This window comes from Stegostoma tigrinum, chromosome 3 (assembly GCF_030684315.1).
Source record: "Stegostoma tigrinum isolate sSteTig4 chromosome 3, sSteTig4.hap1, whole genome shotgun sequence".
NCBI classification, from domain to species: Eukaryota; Metazoa; Chordata; class Chondrichthyes; order Orectolobiformes; family Stegostomatidae; genus Stegostoma; species Stegostoma tigrinum.
In genome coordinates, this window is record NC_081356.1 from 29530235 (window position 1) to 29547627 (window position 17393).

Sequence of the window (17393 nt, forward strand, 5' to 3'; positions counted from 1 at the left end):
TTACACTTTTATCCTTCCATGGCCTTATCCTTCCCTATCTCTGTTATCTCCTTCAGCCATTGTAGAGATAATGAGATCTCTGTGCTCCTTTGACTCTGACCTCTTGGGTATTCTCTTGGGTTTCCAATGTTCTACCATTAGCAACCATGTGTTCAGCTGCCTGGGCATAAGCCATTCTTTTAAGATGTACCATAACATGTGCTACTTTGATTTAATTTTTGATTATCTATCCTCTCTATGGCTTGGTTTGATTAAACAACCCGTGAAATGATTTGGGATATTTTGTGAAAACAAAAGGGTTTTATTAATGCTCAGAAATAATGCATTTTGTTACTGCATACAATTCCAAACAAACAGCATCATTTACGCAATCAAGCAGTGCATTCTTGGCTGAAGAGAGGCCAGAAGTCACAAGGCATTTACAAGGTAGAACATCATCACGTCCTATAATGCCAAGATTTTCATAGTGACTGCTACTATGGGGAGTGAGCAGGGAGAGATGATGCTGAGAGTCAGGGGGTTTTGCAGAATGCTGAAGGAGTGATGGAGAGGGATGGTGTGGAATTGAGAAGAGCCTTTCTCAGAGTCATAGAAGGAATGGTCACTAATAAATCCTATGGACAATTTAGGAGAAACATCTTTCACAAGAGTGATAGGAATGCAGAACAAAGAAGCTTTGGGGTCTGCAATCTTTTATTTCTAACATGATGGCTTTTATTTCATTCTTTTACTGCTGATTGTTTTTTAACCAGTAATGAATAAGCAATTATATTAAATACAAACCAAAAGAACTGCCGATGCTGTAAATCAGAAACAAAAACAAGCAACCATATTAGTTGTGTGTAAACATTAACTTTATTGCTGTTGTCCTTCATGAATTGCATTAAATTGGATTAAATGGTAAAGGATATTGTTTCAGCCTTAATGATTTTTATTCTTTTTATTTCAGGGAAGAATTTTTTATTCCAGGGCTAGTTGACACACACATTCATGCATCACAATATCCCAACATGGGAACCTGCCTGGATCTACCACTTCTTGAATGGTTGGTTGAGTATACATTTCCTGTTGAATCCAAATTCAAAGACCTGAAGTTTGCAGAGGATACCTACACTAAAGTAGTGGTATGTCTAATATCTTAATGTACCTCGACATATTCATTTTCCAATTTCTTCCATCAAAATGGTGGGAGATATTTACGAACTCAAATTGTTCTATCTCACAGGAAGCAAGTACTGTTTGAAGCTAACTGCGCGATGACTAGTTCTTTCCTTTTTTCTCCTAGGAATTCTAGCTGTAACTAATTCTATATTCTTAGTCAAAGAGATATCACGGCACAAAAGACCATTCTATCCACTGAGTAAATGCTAGCTGTCTGCACAGCAATACAGACAACAAACATGGAAATTATTGAGGTTCCTTTCCTGGCAATTGTGAGTCACCCATGTTTCACAGCCAAACAGTTCTGTGTTGAGAACATAGAACTTACAAAACCATTTGCTTGCTCCAATAGACATTTCATGAGAAGTACAAAGGTGGTAGCTGTTTTCCCTGTTTATCATGTTCTGCATCAAGATTCAGGTTATCTGACTCTGAGGACTCAAGGTGGCATCAATTACTAATGACTTCCAGTGGGATGCATTTAGTGTGATCAGTATAGGATATGCAACACCCTGGTTTTCTTCACACTCATAGTCAGTGTGAACAAGTTACATGGGAGGGACAGTCTATGAGTCTTTGTAGCTGTGTTTCTGCATGGAGGATGAGGAGGTCCTTGATCAGGAGCTTTTTTTTCTCCTAGAAATGTATCACAGTGTTGTGTTAGCACTTTTGGATCACATGTGTCACCACTTTTAGCGATTTGTAGATCTGCATGCCATGATCCCCTTTGTTCCTGTACCTCACTTGGTTTGATATCTCCACTGTTCTCATAGACACCACTTTAAAACCTAATTGGTGGATGGACAAAATTGGGAGTGACTGACCAAAACTTTACAAGGAGATCATGGCGTCATTTGATGATAGTGGTTTTATCGCTGGACTGTTAATCCAGAGACCCAGAAAATGTTCTGGGGACCCAGGTTCAAGTCCAGAAACTCAAGCTTAGAACGAAGACTGACATGCCCAGCACAGTATGGAGAGAGTGCTGTAATATTGGAATTCTTTCAGAGGCAATGGTCTAGTGGTATTATCGCTGGACTTCTAATCCAGAGGCCAAGGCAATGTTCAGGGGACCTGGGTTCAAATCTTGCCACGGCAGATAGTGGAATTTGAATTGAATAAAATGTCTGCAGTTAAGAATCTAATGACGACTATAAATCCATTGTCAATTGTCGGAAAAACCCATTTGGTTTGCTAATGTCGTTTAGGGAAGGAAACCGCCATCCTCACTTGGTCTGGCCTAAATGTGACTCCAGCCCCACAGGAATATGGTTGCCTCTTAACTGCTGTCTGTGCAATTAGCGATGAACAATAAATGCTGCTTAGCTGGTGATACCCCTTATCCTGAGAATGAATAAAGAACAAATAATGTTTAGAGTCTGTTTCTGTGTGTTTCCTATATACTTTGCAGAGACTTCAGGTTTGGTGAGTCACTTTGGAAGAAGCTAAAATCATTAGCACATAAACCTCACGAATTGGTTTGAACAGTCACATTCTGCACAGTGTCAGCTGGGGTTCGGTGGGCAGCACTTGGTGTGTCTGAGATAGAAGATAATGAGTCCCAGTCCAGAAACTCAAGCGTAGAATGACAACTGACATGCCCAGCACAGTACGGAGAGAGTGCAGCATTACTGGAATTCTTTCAGAGGCAATGATATAGTGGTATTATCACTGGACCTTTAATCCAGAAACCAAGGCAATGTTCAGGGGACCTGGATTCAAAATCCACCAGGGCAGACAGTGGAGCTTGCATTCAATAAATATCCGGAATTAAGAGTCTAATGATGACCATGAATTCGTTGCCAATTGTCGGGAAATCTCATCTGACTCACTAGTGTCCTTTAGGGAAGGAAACTGTTATCCTTACCTGGTCTGGCCTACATGTAACTCCAGACACTTTCGTCAATAAAGGACGGGCAAAAAAAACTGGCCTAGGCAGTGACCCCTCATCCCGTGAATAAATAAAGAAAGCATCTACTGAACTCAAGTTAGAAGAACTGTGGATGGTTTTTAGTAAAAGGGTATCAAAGCACTGAAGAAGTTGCAAAAAATGGATGATTCTAGAACAGAGAGCTTAGATCTATCTGGAAAGATTGGATAGGTTAGCTCCTGTTTCTCAAGGAAAGAGAAGGATGAGCTTTGATCCATTAGAGGTCTTTAAAGTAATGAGGAAGATCAATAGGCTAGATGGAGAGAACTATCACTTTCAGTAATGTCCAAAACTGTCATTACAATAACAAATCTAATTGTGAATTCAGGAGAGATGTCTTTACTGAACAAGTGGGGAGAATGTGAAACTTGTTATCGTAGACGGTGGTTCCGTTGAATAACATTGATATATTTAAGAGGAAATTAGATAAACAAGAGGCAGAAAGGGGCAGACAAATATTTTAATGGAAGTGAGATGAAATACAATGGGGGGGGGGATGACTCCCTGGAACATAAATACTAGTGTTGAAAAATGAATGGTCCATTTCTTTACTGTAAATTTTTTTTATCAAAACAAGTCTTATTGATACTTTGCTATCTGGATCAGGGAAACCCTAGGAAAAAAAAAAGAACTAGATATTCTTCTTTTAAAAATAGAAGAGAAGCTTCTTGCTAATGATGTCTTTATTGTTGGCAGAAAAGAACTCTGAGAAACGGCACCACCACCGCATGTTATTTTGCAACGATTCACACCGAATCAACTCTAAAGCTTTGCAGCATCATAAGTAAGAAGTTTTCTCTCATCATTCATGGGATGTGTGTGTTACAGGCTGGGCCGGCATTTAGTGCCCATCCTTAATTACCTTTGAAAAGGTGACGGTGAACTGAAATTGCTTTTGTTGAGCTAAATTTATTTGTTAACATCAGTCCATGTTGCTTATCTCAGCCAGGGAGATGGGGTTCGCCCAACACCCAAATTATTTCCCCTGGTTGACAAATTAAATGCAAAGTCACTCACATTGACTGTCCAATGTTAATCTTCCAAAGGCTGCATACAATGTAGGTCCCAGTCAGAAAGAAGATGGTTACAATTAAATCCTGGAGGCCATACTTCTTTAGGTGACTGGGATTGATTTTACGCTTTTTTGGTGTAATTATTGTCCCCTGGCTGCCATTTACTTGACAAATAATTTGTGACATGTACCATCACTATAGTCATCCTTATGGCCTAGGCCTTTGTTACCTTTGACTATCTAATGCTCTCCTATTTTACACACTTCATAGACTTAAGCTCATGCTACCCATATCCTAACTCATATCAGCTTCTATTCACTCATAACAGTAATCAATATTGGCTCCTGATCTGGGAACAGTTTTTCTTTTAAATTCTCATTTCTGTCTTAAAACCCCTCTCCCTAATGCCTCCCCTACCCTCCAAGACCTCTGAGCTCCTGTGTTGTCCTCTTGAACTTGACTATTCCTCAACACTCCACCACTGTGACCCCATCTGCCTAAGCCCCAGACCTCTCTGATTCCCTTCCTAAATGTACATCCTGGACCCAGTGCCTTTTCTAATTTCTCTTTATGATGCTTAGTGCCAATTTTTGTTTGATTATAGCAGCTGTAGTTTTAATTACATTAAATGTGCTAATTGAATAGAAGCTTTTGAAGTAGGAAATCTGGCACAAAAGCAAACCACTTAGGAACAGAAGTAGGCTATTCAGTCCATCGAGTCTCCCCTGCTATACAAAATGATTTTAGCTGATTGCACTTGGCACGGTCAATCCATGTCAGTATTTATTGCAGCCAACCACCACAGGAATTTCATCCTTCTGAGGGGAATTAATTTTGACTGTTGTGTTCAAGACTTTTTGGCTTCAGAAATAAATGCAGAAAGTGCTAGAATATTAGCTTTTGCATGTCGGACAGATAGAAAGAAACCGAGTTAATGTTTCAGACCAGTGATTATTCATCAAAATCCATTGTTCATTGACCTGAAATGTTAACTAAATTTAAAGTTTTTGAGAAGACTTGTAGCTCAGGTTGTGGATGAGGTTGTAAACTTGCTTGCTGAGCTGATTGTAATCAAACACGCCGGCGAGCAAGTCTACAACCTCGTTAACTAAATTTCTCTAATCACAGATGTTGCAGAATATTTCCAACATCGACAGATAACTGTTAAGTGTTGTTTTAATTTTAAACAAGGCTTATTGGCTCGGATCAGTCAAGGCATTATCTAAGAAACGAAGCACAAAACAGCTGTCACCTTTATATAAAAATGTTCTTTCTGTCTACAAAGAACAGGTCCTTGTATCTTAACATATTTAGCATCCAAAACAGACAAGTTCGCCACAGTACAAGCCCAATTAACAATCCTAAATTGGTTGTCAGGATTATTTAACAAGCAATGTCCAATTGTGGAGTCATATTCAATGCTGTACACCATGGTGAGTTTTGCAAGAGCAGGATTTTTGAGTATGGTGGATACTCTATTGTTGTAACAGCTGAAGGGATATACTGTCAGTCGTTATTAACTGGTACATTTTCCATGGCAACACCTCTACCAATCAGAGTCCATTTGCCAACCAATCTGCACTCTATTGTCATTTAGTAAAGAGGCTGTTTTCATTTTATCTTGCTATTTTGTGCAAATTGTTCTGATTAGTGCCAAGTAAAAAAAAGCTTCAACAAAATATGTCTCTTTTTAGTAATGCCCATAATTGGTATTACCAGGCAGCTATTTAAGAAGAAAAGCTCGCTTGTAGATACTGCCTTTCTTCGCATCCTGAAACACTCCATAGTTAATGGAGTACTTTAGAACTGTAGCCACTGATGTAACGTTCAAATGCAGCCGAATTATTCATGGCTAATTTTCACGAGCAGGAAGGACGCCAGAAAGCTTTACTTTGTTTGATTATTAGCTGGCGCACCAACCCCTCTGATCTTCTTTGGACTAGTTCTACAGGACTTTTTTTATACATCTACCCAGGGTCTCCGTTCAATGTCTCATCTAAAAGAAGGCATCTCTGAACTGCAGCACTGAGGTGGAGTGTCAGCGAGATTACATGCTTGAGGCACTGGAGTGAAATTTGAGTCAGCAGCCTCTCATGCAGTGACAAGATTGCTACCCACTCAGCCCACAAATCAAAGTGAAAAAGTTGTTTTTCTAATAATTTAGCTGAAAATTAGTATGTATGTAGTTGATAAATTATTAAATGCAATTATATAGTTATATTATACAATTATAAAAGACAGCAATTTTCTGTGCTGTCCTGTACAAGAGACCAGTGTGGTCTATTCAATTGAACTCTTACTGTTAGTTAGAGTGCAATAGGCATGACTGCATTTAATTTCAACAAAATGATAGACATTTCTGCTTGTTACAAAGCTGTGAACATACAATGTGGACTTCCTTTTGTTTTGCACAGATAAATTGGGCCAGCGTGCTTTTGTAGGTAAAGTTTGTATGGATCTTAATAACTTGTTTCCTACCTACAAGGAACAGCTGTGTGAATCTGTGTCTGAGACAAGAAGGTAAGGTTCTTTCCATGAACCATTCTGCATTATTGAGTACTGCAAGTTTCAAACAAACGATCATTTGTTTTGCTTCCATTGATGCAGTCGTGTAGCCATGGTAACCATTCTGAAAATGCTCCAAACTGTATGACTTGGTTTCCTCGTAATGGATAAGATCCTGTTGGAGTGGATTACTATGCAGTTAGTTTGATTCCTTCCTATAAACTTCAGCTGGAAAATTCTCTGTAATGTACTGGGAAGGTGAGCTGCTAACAGCACAACAAGGAAATTGGGGCCCCTGTAACCTCAATGATAGGTCCAACATCTTATGCCTAACCAGGGAGATTGAATCTTTGAGAAGGGAGAAAGGTGAATGATGGGGAAAGAAGTTGGGGGGTGGGGTGTAAATCTGAGTCAAATCCATTATAGAAACAAAAATAAAGAGCAAAAAAAAATTGGATCCTGAGAAGGGAAAAAGAAAACATGATGAAAAAGTAACAAAGTAATTTTTAAACATTAAAAACATGACGTATTTTAAATCTATTCACTGATACAGAGTACATAGTGTGTATCACTTGCAAGATGTGTTGCAGTAACTCAACAATGCTCCTCAGACAATACCTTCCAAACCCACGACCAGTTCCTCCCAAAATGACAAGGGCAATAGATTCATGGGAATATCGCCACCACCTGCAGGTTCCCCTCCAAGCCACATACAATCCTGTCCTAGAACTGTATCACCATTCCTTCAGTGTTGCTGGGTCAATATCCTGGAGCATGATTCCAAACAGCACTGTGGGCGTTCCTACACCAAATGACTGCAGCAGTTTAAGGAATCACTTCACTGCCACTTTCTCCAGGACAACTACAAATTGATAATATACGTTGGTCCACACCTATGAATGATTTGTTTAAAATGTAGATTAAGTCAACCAGCAATCACGAATCACCGTATATCACTTCATTTCTGGGTGATGTGCTCTTTAATAACAGAATGCATCATTAACACAGCATTATCCAACAAGTTCCTCTCAGGGTTGTAGTCACTTTATGAAATCTAAAACAGTGATATCCTCACTGAGAGTTCACCTCAGTTGCGACTGTCAGCAATTTATAACTTTTTCAATTGTCACTGACCAAAAGAATGGAAAGGGCCTATTTTTGTAGTGTCTCTAGTGAGTGAGTCACCTCGCTTTGATACATAAGAAGAAGAGCTGTCTCATGTTACATTCCTACTTCGTCTTAGTTGCCCCTGGATTTCTGATGCATTTCCATACGATCAGAATGGGATTTGCAGTTGCATGTGGTAGATGGGAACATTGGAATGGAAGTAGGTAACTGAATTACCACTCCCTTCTTCATCTGGTCCTTCAGTCATGCTTTGGGTATTTAAAGACATGTAGAGACAAGCCATGAGTCCAGAAATTCGCAGCTTACTTGTTCTAGATTGCTGGGCAACAGACTGGACCTGCTGGTTGTTAATGCGAATAATGTGCAGGTAATTCAGTGCCTACATTTATAGGGTAGCTGCAACATAGTGAAATGTTCCAATGTACCTCGCAGGACCCTTTACAAACAAAAAAAAATGACTGAGGCACACAATGCAATATTATGGCAGGTGACCTCTAGTTCCACTGTGGTAGGGTTTGAAGAACACAATAAATCAGTTAAGCAGAAGTTTAGGGAGGGAATTCCAGAGTTTAAGGCCTAGGACAAACATAGATCATCCATTCATAAGGGTGTTTTTGTAACACATTCATTTACAGCATGGACACTGCACACTTAGGTAAGCTATTATCAAGACTGATGTTAACCCATTCAAATGTTCTGACTCCAGTGGGGCTCTGGATTTATTGCTGATCACTATTATTGAGTTAAATTCAATAATGATTGGCATCTTCTGACTTAAGAAATGTTTACACATGTTGTAATTGGTTATTGGATGCCTAAGATGTACCCGACATTAGACACAGCAATATAAGATGCATTGAATTGTTGCTGTTATTCACAGATTTGTTACGGAACTAACTGGGCGGATGGTAAGTGAAACCCTTTTAAACTGAATATTTTGACTGCCTGAGCAATTGGAAATGTCAGTGTACGTATAATTTGGTGTACTCTTTTGACTCAAAGCAGAATACTGTATATGCTAAAAATGTGAAATAAATATAGAAAATGCTGGAAATATTTCTTGGGTTTGGCAGCATGTTTGCAGAGAGAATCAGAGCCAATGAACAGAACCTTACCAACATTGATATTTTTTACAGATTAGCAGTAGATCCAGAAAATGCCGTTGTTCCATTGCAGTCCTACGGGAGGTAGCTTACTAAGAAGTCACCTTCATGTGTTCTGATAACTGAAAAGTGCTGGCAGGTCCCTAAGGCAAGGGGCCCATGCAGAAAGTACAATTCTCCAGACTGAAACAGCTTCACCATGAGGCTAACAGGAAAGATGTTATTAAACTGGAAAGGGTGCAAAAAAGATTTACAAGGATGTTACCAAGATTGGAGGGCTTGAGCCAAAAGGAGAGGCTGAACAGGCTGTGACATTTTTCCCTAGATCATAGGAGGCTGACAGTTGACCTTATAGAGGTTTATAAAATCATGAGGAGCTTAGATAAGGTGAATAGCCAAGATCTTTTCCCCAGGGTAGTATGGGGGAGGGGGCTCCAAAACTAGAGGGCATAGGTTAAAGGTGAGAGGGGAAAGGTTTGAAAGGGCCTGAGCAACTTTTTCACACAGAGCAGGGTGGAGTGTCTATAGAATGAACTACCAGAGGAAGTGTTAGAAACAATTACAACACTTACAAGATATTTGGAAATATACATGGAAGGGAAGGTTTAGAGGGATATGGGCCAGGTGCTTGGGACTAGAGATAATGGGAACTGCAGATGCTGGAGATTCCAAGATGATAAAATGTGAGGCTGGATGAACACAGCAGGCCAAGCAGCATCTCAGGAGCACAAAAGCTGACGTTTCGGGCCTAGACCCTTCAGTTTAGGAAAACTGGTTGGCATGCAGGAGTTGGGCCGAAACGTCTGTTTCCTTGCTGCGTGATTCTATGATTCCAGCTTGAAAACTCCTCTTCAGAACTATGAAAGGAACAGTAAAAGGTTATAACCTCAAACAGAGACAAGGGGGATGAGGGTTTTAAAAGAGTGCGGGGTGAAGATATGCTGGAAGTCACAAGAAAATAAGTATCCAGAGGGATGATGATGCAAGGCAGAGGAGATAACAATAGGGCTAGTGAAGAAACAAAGATATCCAGAGGAGATGTAAGTGACAAAAGCAGAATAATGATCAGCAGCAGCTGGCTGAGAATCATAGAATCCCTACTGTGTGGAAATAGGCCATTTGGCCCATTGAGTCACACTGACCCTCTGAAGATCATTCCACCCAGATCCACCTTGCTCCTGTAACCTGGCATTTCCCATGGCTAATTCACCTAGCCTGCTCCTCCCTGAACGCTACGGGCAATTTATCATGGCCAATCCACCTAATCTGCATGTCTTTGGACTGTTGGAGGAAACTGGAGCACCCAGAGGAAACCCACACAGACACGGGGAGAATGTGCAAACTCCACACAGACAGTCGCCTGAAAGTGGAGCCAAACTTGGATCCCTGGTGCTGTGAAGCAGCAGTGCTAACCACTGATCTACTGTGCTGACGATGAGTTTAGTACCATTACATGAGCTGACAGGGCTTGGGAGATTGGTAAGCACTTTTCACAAAGTATAAATAGAACATTAGTATTGTGTAGAGATAGTAAGAACAGCTGATGTTGGAGTCTGAGATAACACAGTATGGAGCTGGAGGAACTCAGCAGGCCAGGCAGCATCAGCGGAGCGGAAAATAGACGTTTTGGGTCAGGACCCTTCTTCAGAAAATAACAATTCTGAAGGAGAGTCCCAAACCGAAACACCAGCGATACTGTTCCTCTGATGCTGTGGCCATTAGTATTGTGTATCCCCTTTTCACGATGTCCTCCCCAATACATGAAGGAGACCAAGTGCAGATTAGGCAGTTAGGAGAAGGGTCATCTTACAGAACACGTCCATTCAGTCCACAAGCTTGATCCTAAGCTTTCAGTCCCCAGTCATTTTAATTTCCCACCTCATTCTCATTCTGACCTCTTTGTTGTTGGCCTCATTCACTGTTCCAGCGAAATCCAACATAAACACAAGCAAAATGTCATCAAAGCTCCATTAGACACATTAGACACTTCACAGCTTTATGGACTCAAATTTGAATTCAATCTCAGATCAGTTTCTACTATCTCAGAACTACTGTTCCTGTTTTTTCAGACACCATGTGTTGTTAGTGTCTCTGATATTCCCATTTATACCTCCTTAAGACCCTGTTATGTTTCCAATGTCTTCCAGTTCTGATGAAAATTCAGATCCATTAACTCTGTTTCTCTCTCCACAAATTCTGCCTGACCTGTTAAACATTTCCAGCATTTTTCAGTTTTAATTATTGTAGAAAAATGTACTTCAGATGTTTAGGAAATGAATTCCTCACGTGTGTGTGTGTGTGTGTGTGTGTGTGTGTGTGTGTGTGTGTGTGTGTGTGTGTGTGTGTGAACAGTGCTAAATGTATATGTTTGTTTTTTGTTTCCAGTACCCTCTGGTAAAACCCATTGTGACTCCTCGTTTCGTGCCTAGTTGCTCTTCTGAATTACTGCAACAGCTGGGGTCATATGCAAACACTGAGGATTTGCATATTCAGGTACTGCCATCACAAACATTAGGGAGAATTTAATGTGTTTCAAAAACACTTGGTTTCCTATTTTGCTGCAACAAATATGAATAGTTTTAACATTCAATTCTAGAATCTGAAGGAATAAGTGAAGCAAATCTTGATTATTCATTTTACACCATAATCAAAGGTGTAACAATGAGGCAAACAGGCACATCCTTAAAATGTGCCTGTTTAAACTGGACTGTAACTTATAAAAGAGATAGTTGGAACTGCCAATGCTAGAGCCTGAGACAACAAGGTGTAGAGCTGGATGAACAGGTCCTGAAACATCACCTTTCCTGCTTCTCTGATGCTGCCTGCCCCGCAGTGTTCACCCAGTTCTACACCTTGTTATCTATAACTTATAAAAGTTTGGATTATTACGGTACAAAAGGCAGCCATTTGTCCCATTGACTTTGTGATAGCTCTCTCACGGAGCAATCCAGTTTATGTTAGGTCTCTGCTCTTTTCCCACTGCCTTGCAATTTTTAATGTCAAAGTGCATCCAGTTTCCCTTTTAGAAGTTATTGGTGCATTTACATTCACGAGCCCAAGGCAGTGCATTCCAAATCCTTATTATATTTGCGTAAAAGTAAAGGGGTTTCCTTGTGTTACCTTTGGTTCTCCTGTTTCATTTGGTTATTAATCCTTCAGTCATTATTATCAATTTTTCTTTATTTACGCTAAGCACCTTGTAATTTTACATGAGCAAAAACATAATGATGATCACCCATTTGCACTCATGTCAAATCCAAAATTGCTGCTAACAGCATCCAAAGAGCTATGTTAATCTCAGATGGAAAAGTTGAATGAGTTCCATGGAATTAGCTCTGTTGCTCTGCACATTAATCCCATAAAAGTTACAAGTAAGTGATAGACTGCTTTCTTCTACCTTTGCAATATCACCAGTTTCTGTCATACTATATCTCATTTTCCATGTCTTTGTTACTTCTAGACTTGATCATTTAAAAGTAGTCCTAGTTTCCCACTTACCATTCACCATAATTGTGAGTTCATTCAAAATGTTTGCTGTCCATATTCTACCTTTCAACAAGTCCCATTCACCCATCATCTATGTGCTTGTTGACCTACATTTGTTCCAGGTCTAACATCACCGCATGGCTTCTTCCCTCCCTATCTCTGTAACTTATAGAGACGCCAGCAAATCTGAGATTTCTGTGCTTCCCATTCTGGCCTCTTGTGCATGTCTGATTTTAATTGTTCCACTATTGATGGCTGTACCCTCAGCTGTTCAGGCCTCAAGCTCTGGAAATTCATTCGTAAACCTCTCTTCCTCTCTAATTCCCTCTTCTGTTTAAAGATGCTCCTTAAAAGCTGTAGTATACTCTTTTGTTACCTAAATGTTGTACATGCTTTTTGCTTACTTAACGATCGCTAGTGAAGTTTTGAGGTACGGTAGTAGTGTCCTAACCATAGGCCAGAAGGTATGGGTTCAGTTATCACTTGCTAAGAATGTGTGTCATAGCATATGTGAATGGGTCGACTTAAAAAAAGTCAAAGATCTGTAGTGTGGTTGCTTGTGGCAAAAGTAATAAGGCAGTAATCTCGAGGCTCATCCTTTGCCTAATGTGCTATAACGTGTCCTGATCTTGTAATGATATTGAGGCACTTCCCCTATCTGCATGTTCAGCCTCTTGTAGGACATCGCTCTTAAAGTGATAGCACTCATCTTCTTCCTTACCAAAATTACTCTCAAGTGCAACAAGTGAAAACACACAAACTTTGGTAATAGCAAAGTTATTTGTATAGAGTTATGGATTGTAAAATTTATAAGCACAAATGTCTAAACAATCATATTTCACTTAGTGGTTTGCTAATACTTCCAGACCTTGTATTCATGTTACCTTCTGGAAGAGTGGATTTCACCTTTAGTTGTTTTTGATCTGCAGTCATGTCATCATTGTGTTGTTGCTTGTCCTAGTGTTCCATCATACCAGCATTGTCTTGATTATTTGCTCTGCACATCCTTTAACTGGCTTCGGTCCCTCCTCAATTTTGCTCTCTCTGATGATGTGGTTTTATTGATCGATGTTCACTGAAAACTTTAGACATAAAACTTTGCACATAGCCATGTTCCCTTTGTGGGAGTGTGTGACTCTGATTTTTTGTCTCAGATGTAGTTGAATTAGCTGTGCACATGTGTGGTGTTCATGCAACGTTTTAATTCTCCACTCTGTTGTGAAGTGCGTCCTGCATCTCAGAGAATGTGAAAAGGTTGCAGTTTAGCAAGATCATTCTCAGTTACCTTCTGACATGATCTCTGCAGGTGATGGTCGCCCCATATCCAGAGCAGTAGCACTGTTATGTAACATGGCAACACAAAAACTTGTTCTGTTGTCTTACACTTAAGTACAAGTGATGTAAGGTGGGATCATTTAATCTGGGATAAAGTGGTGAAGATTTCATATGTTTCATGCCCCATTTAGCTTGCCTGTCCCTGAACGGTCATATACCTTGGTCCATTGTCAGTAGCCTTCTTAAAGTTGCATCTGAAGATGAGCTCAAATCTCACTGGATCCTGCCCTGCTGCTTACCATGTCATGTGATGGATCTTCACTGCAGATACTTCAGTGAATGAGCCATCAGGTGGATTTGTTGCCACTATTCATCTATTAAATTAGTATCTAAAGTGCTACTGTCTAGAAGAAAACCACCAGGTAGCTTAATGCAATTATGTTGTCTTTAACAAGATGTGGTTTATTGCATGACAACAAGTTACATTGATAGCCTGGGTAACAATGTCCAGCCTATGAGGGAGAACTTGATGATAGGTTTATCTCCTCCGAGATCCAGAGCTGTTCTCCCACCCAAGTCTGTGTGACATATCATATTGAGTGGTGCGCATTAAAATGTTTGGCATTAACTTTTTCAGAGCCCAATACCTTATACAACAAAACCAATGATAGGAAAAGTTTGGATAAAGTCTGGTGGCACGGTGGCTCATTGGTTAGCACTGCTGCCTCACAGCACCAGGGACCTAGGTTTGATTCCACCCTCAGGTGACTGTGTGGAGTTTGCACATTCTCCCCGAGTCTGCGTGGGTTTCCTCCGGATGCTCTGGTTTCCTCCCACAGTCCAATGATCTGCAGGTTAGGTGGATTGACCATGCTAAATTGCCCGTAGTGTTCAGGGATGTGTAGATTAGGTGGGGAATGGGTCTGGGTGGGACGCTGTGAGGGTCGGTGTGGACTTGTTGGCCTGAAGGGCCCGTTTCCACACTGTAGGGATTCAATGAAAAAAAGCAGCCTTCGCACTATCTTTTAAAGCTCGTAACACGTGCTTCAGAAACTGAAGAATTTCATTGCAGCACAAATTTATGCCATCAAGAAACACACAGACTTGTTATTTTTAATAAACAGAGTCACATAAGTGAGTCCCGTGCTGAAGTGGAGCTTGTGAAGAGCTTGTTCCCAGACTGTAAGAATTACACTGACGTTTACGACAAACACAGCCTCTTAAATGATAAGGTTAGTGCACGATACCACATTCTTTTTCTTCAAGCTATCATTTAAAGCAATTCTTGAAATATCTGTTATCTTTCATGTGTATGCAATCCAAGCCCACATGTCTAACAACAGGCCCGATAGTTCAGCTCGAATACAGGCATGGCTGTTTCCAGCTATTTCTACTACTTAGATATTATCCTGAGTTCAGCAAATAGCTCTTCTGTCTCCAACTGAAAGTTGTGGATTTGACTCCTCCTCTGAAGACAAGTACCAAAAATCTAGCTTGATGTTCACAGTGCAATACTGAAGAAATGCTAACACTGTCACAGTTTTTGGATTAGAGTCCTGCATGTCCTCCTATTTGGGTTGAATAGACCCCTTGGCCAAACATTTCCCCAATGTTTATCCTTCAACCAATATGACTAAAAATCAGATCTTTCAATCATTATCACATTGATGTTTATAGGGTCTTGCTGTGCACAAATTGCCTGATACATTAGCTACGTCATAATGGTGATGGAAGTCCAGAAGTATTTAACTCGCTGCAACATGTCCTGCAGTTCCCAGCGGTGAGATAGTAAACCAAATCTGACTTTTACTTTCTTTTACTGGAGCACCAGCTTTGGGTGGTGAATGAGGGGAATTCGATGAGGAATGCATCACCTCCCAGCCTCTCCCTCCATGTGCCACCTTGGAAGATATTTTGACAAGCAGAGAAAGAGGCACCAAGGCCTGGCCAGAACATAGAACATAGAAAAGTACAGCACAGTACAGGCCCTTCGGCCTACGATGTTGTTCCGTGGAATAATCCTAATCCAAAAATAAAATAACCTATCCTACATTCCCCTCAATTCACTGCTGTCCGTGTGCATGTCCAACAGTCGCTTAAATGTCACTAATGACTCTGCTTCCACAACTACCACTGGTAAACTATTCCATGCGCTCACAACTCTCTGGGTGACAAACCTCCCTCTGATGTTTCCTCTATACCTTCCTCCTAACACCTTAAAACTATAACCCCTCGTGGCAGTCAATCCTGCCCTGGGGAAAAGTCTCTGGCTATCAACTCTATCCATGCCTCTCATTACCTTGTACACCTCGATCAGGTCACCTCTCTTCCTCCTTCTGTCCAGAGAGAAAAGTCCGAGCTCAGTCAACCTCTCATTGTAAGACAAGCCCTCCAGTCCAGGCAGCATCCTGGTTAACCTCCTTTGCACCCTCTCCAAAGCCTCCACATCTTTCCTATGATAGGGCGACCAGAACTGGACACAATATTCCAAGTGTGGTCTCACCAGTGTTTTGTAGAGCTGCAGCATAACTTCGTGGCTCTTAAACTCGATCCCCCTGTTAATGAAAGCCAAAACACCATATGCTTTCTTAACAACCTTATCCACCTGGGTGGCAACTTTGAGGGAGCTATGCACTTGAACACCAAGATCCTGATGTTCCTCCACACTGCCAAGAATCCTGCCTTTAATCCTAAATTCAGCATTTAAGTTTGACCTTCCAAAATGCATCACCTCGCTTTTATCCAGGTTGAACTCCATCTGCCATTTCTCAGCCCAGCTCTGCATACTGTCAATGTCTCGCTGAAGCCTGCAATAGCCCTCGATACTATCAATGGCACCTCCAACCTTTGCGTCATCAGCAAACATATTAACCCACCCCTCAACCTCCTCATCCAAGTCATTTATAAAAACTACAAAGAGCAGAGGCCCAAGAACAGAGCCCTGCGGGACACCATTCAGCACTGATCTCCAGGCAGAATACTTACCATCTACAACCACTCTCTGCCTCCTGTCAGCCAACCAATTCTAAATCCAGACAGCCAAATCACCCTGTATCCCATACCTCCTGACTTTATGAATGAGTCTGCCATGGGGAACCTTATCAAATGCCTTGCCGAAGTCCATGTACACCATATCCACTGCTTGACCCTTGTCAACCTGTCTCGTGACCTCCTCAAAGAACTCAATAAGATATGTGAGGCATGACCTGCCCCTCAGAAAGCCATACTGACTCCCTTTAATCACGCTATGTATTTCCAAATAGTCATAAATCCTATCCCTCAGAATTCTTTCCAAAACCTTGCTGACCACAGACGTAAGACTGACTGGTCTGTAATTTCTAGGGATTTCCCTATTCCCTTTCTTAAAAAGAGAAACAACATTTGCCTCCCTCCAATCTTCCAGTACAACTTCCATGGAGAGTGAGGAAGCAAAGATCTTCACCAGCGGCTTAGCAACCTCCTTTCTCGCTTCCCGGAGCAACCTGGGATAAATCTGGTCTGGCCCTGGGGACTTATCAATCTTAATGTTCGCTAAAATTTCCAGCACAACCTAGCCTCAGGTTTTGCTCTGTTCATAGGAACGTAGGAGCAGGAGCAAACGTAGGCCATTTGCCCCCACCACCAACCCCGCCTCCTCATCTCTGTCTCCCTTCACTCACACTCATCTCCTATCACCCAGATTCTGTTTTAGTCATATTATATTCACCAGAACATGATGTTAAAACATGAGAATGAAGTGTGTTTCAACTTCTTCTCAGGAAAGCAATGCCTCTGAACGAGATGGATTCTATA

The 17393-nt window shown here is 41.0% G+C and overlaps 1 protein-coding gene across 1 annotated transcript in view; it reads left to right on the plus strand.

The window, feature by feature from the left end:
- gda (guanine deaminase) overlaps window positions 1-17393 on the plus strand; it is a 43945-nt gene that overhangs the window by 13920 nt on the left and 12632 nt on the right. The window contains exons 3-8 of the mRNA XM_048525472.2: window positions 950-1124; window positions 3788-3875; window positions 6519-6624; window positions 8618-8645; window positions 11226-11333; window positions 14726-14833. Of these exons, the coding sequence (XP_048381429.2) occupies window positions 950-1124; window positions 3788-3875; window positions 6519-6624; window positions 8618-8645; window positions 11226-11333; window positions 14726-14833 (613 nt within the window). The remainder of the gene's footprint in view (window positions 1-949; window positions 1125-3787; window positions 3876-6518; window positions 6625-8617; window positions 8646-11225; window positions 11334-14725; window positions 14834-17393) is intronic.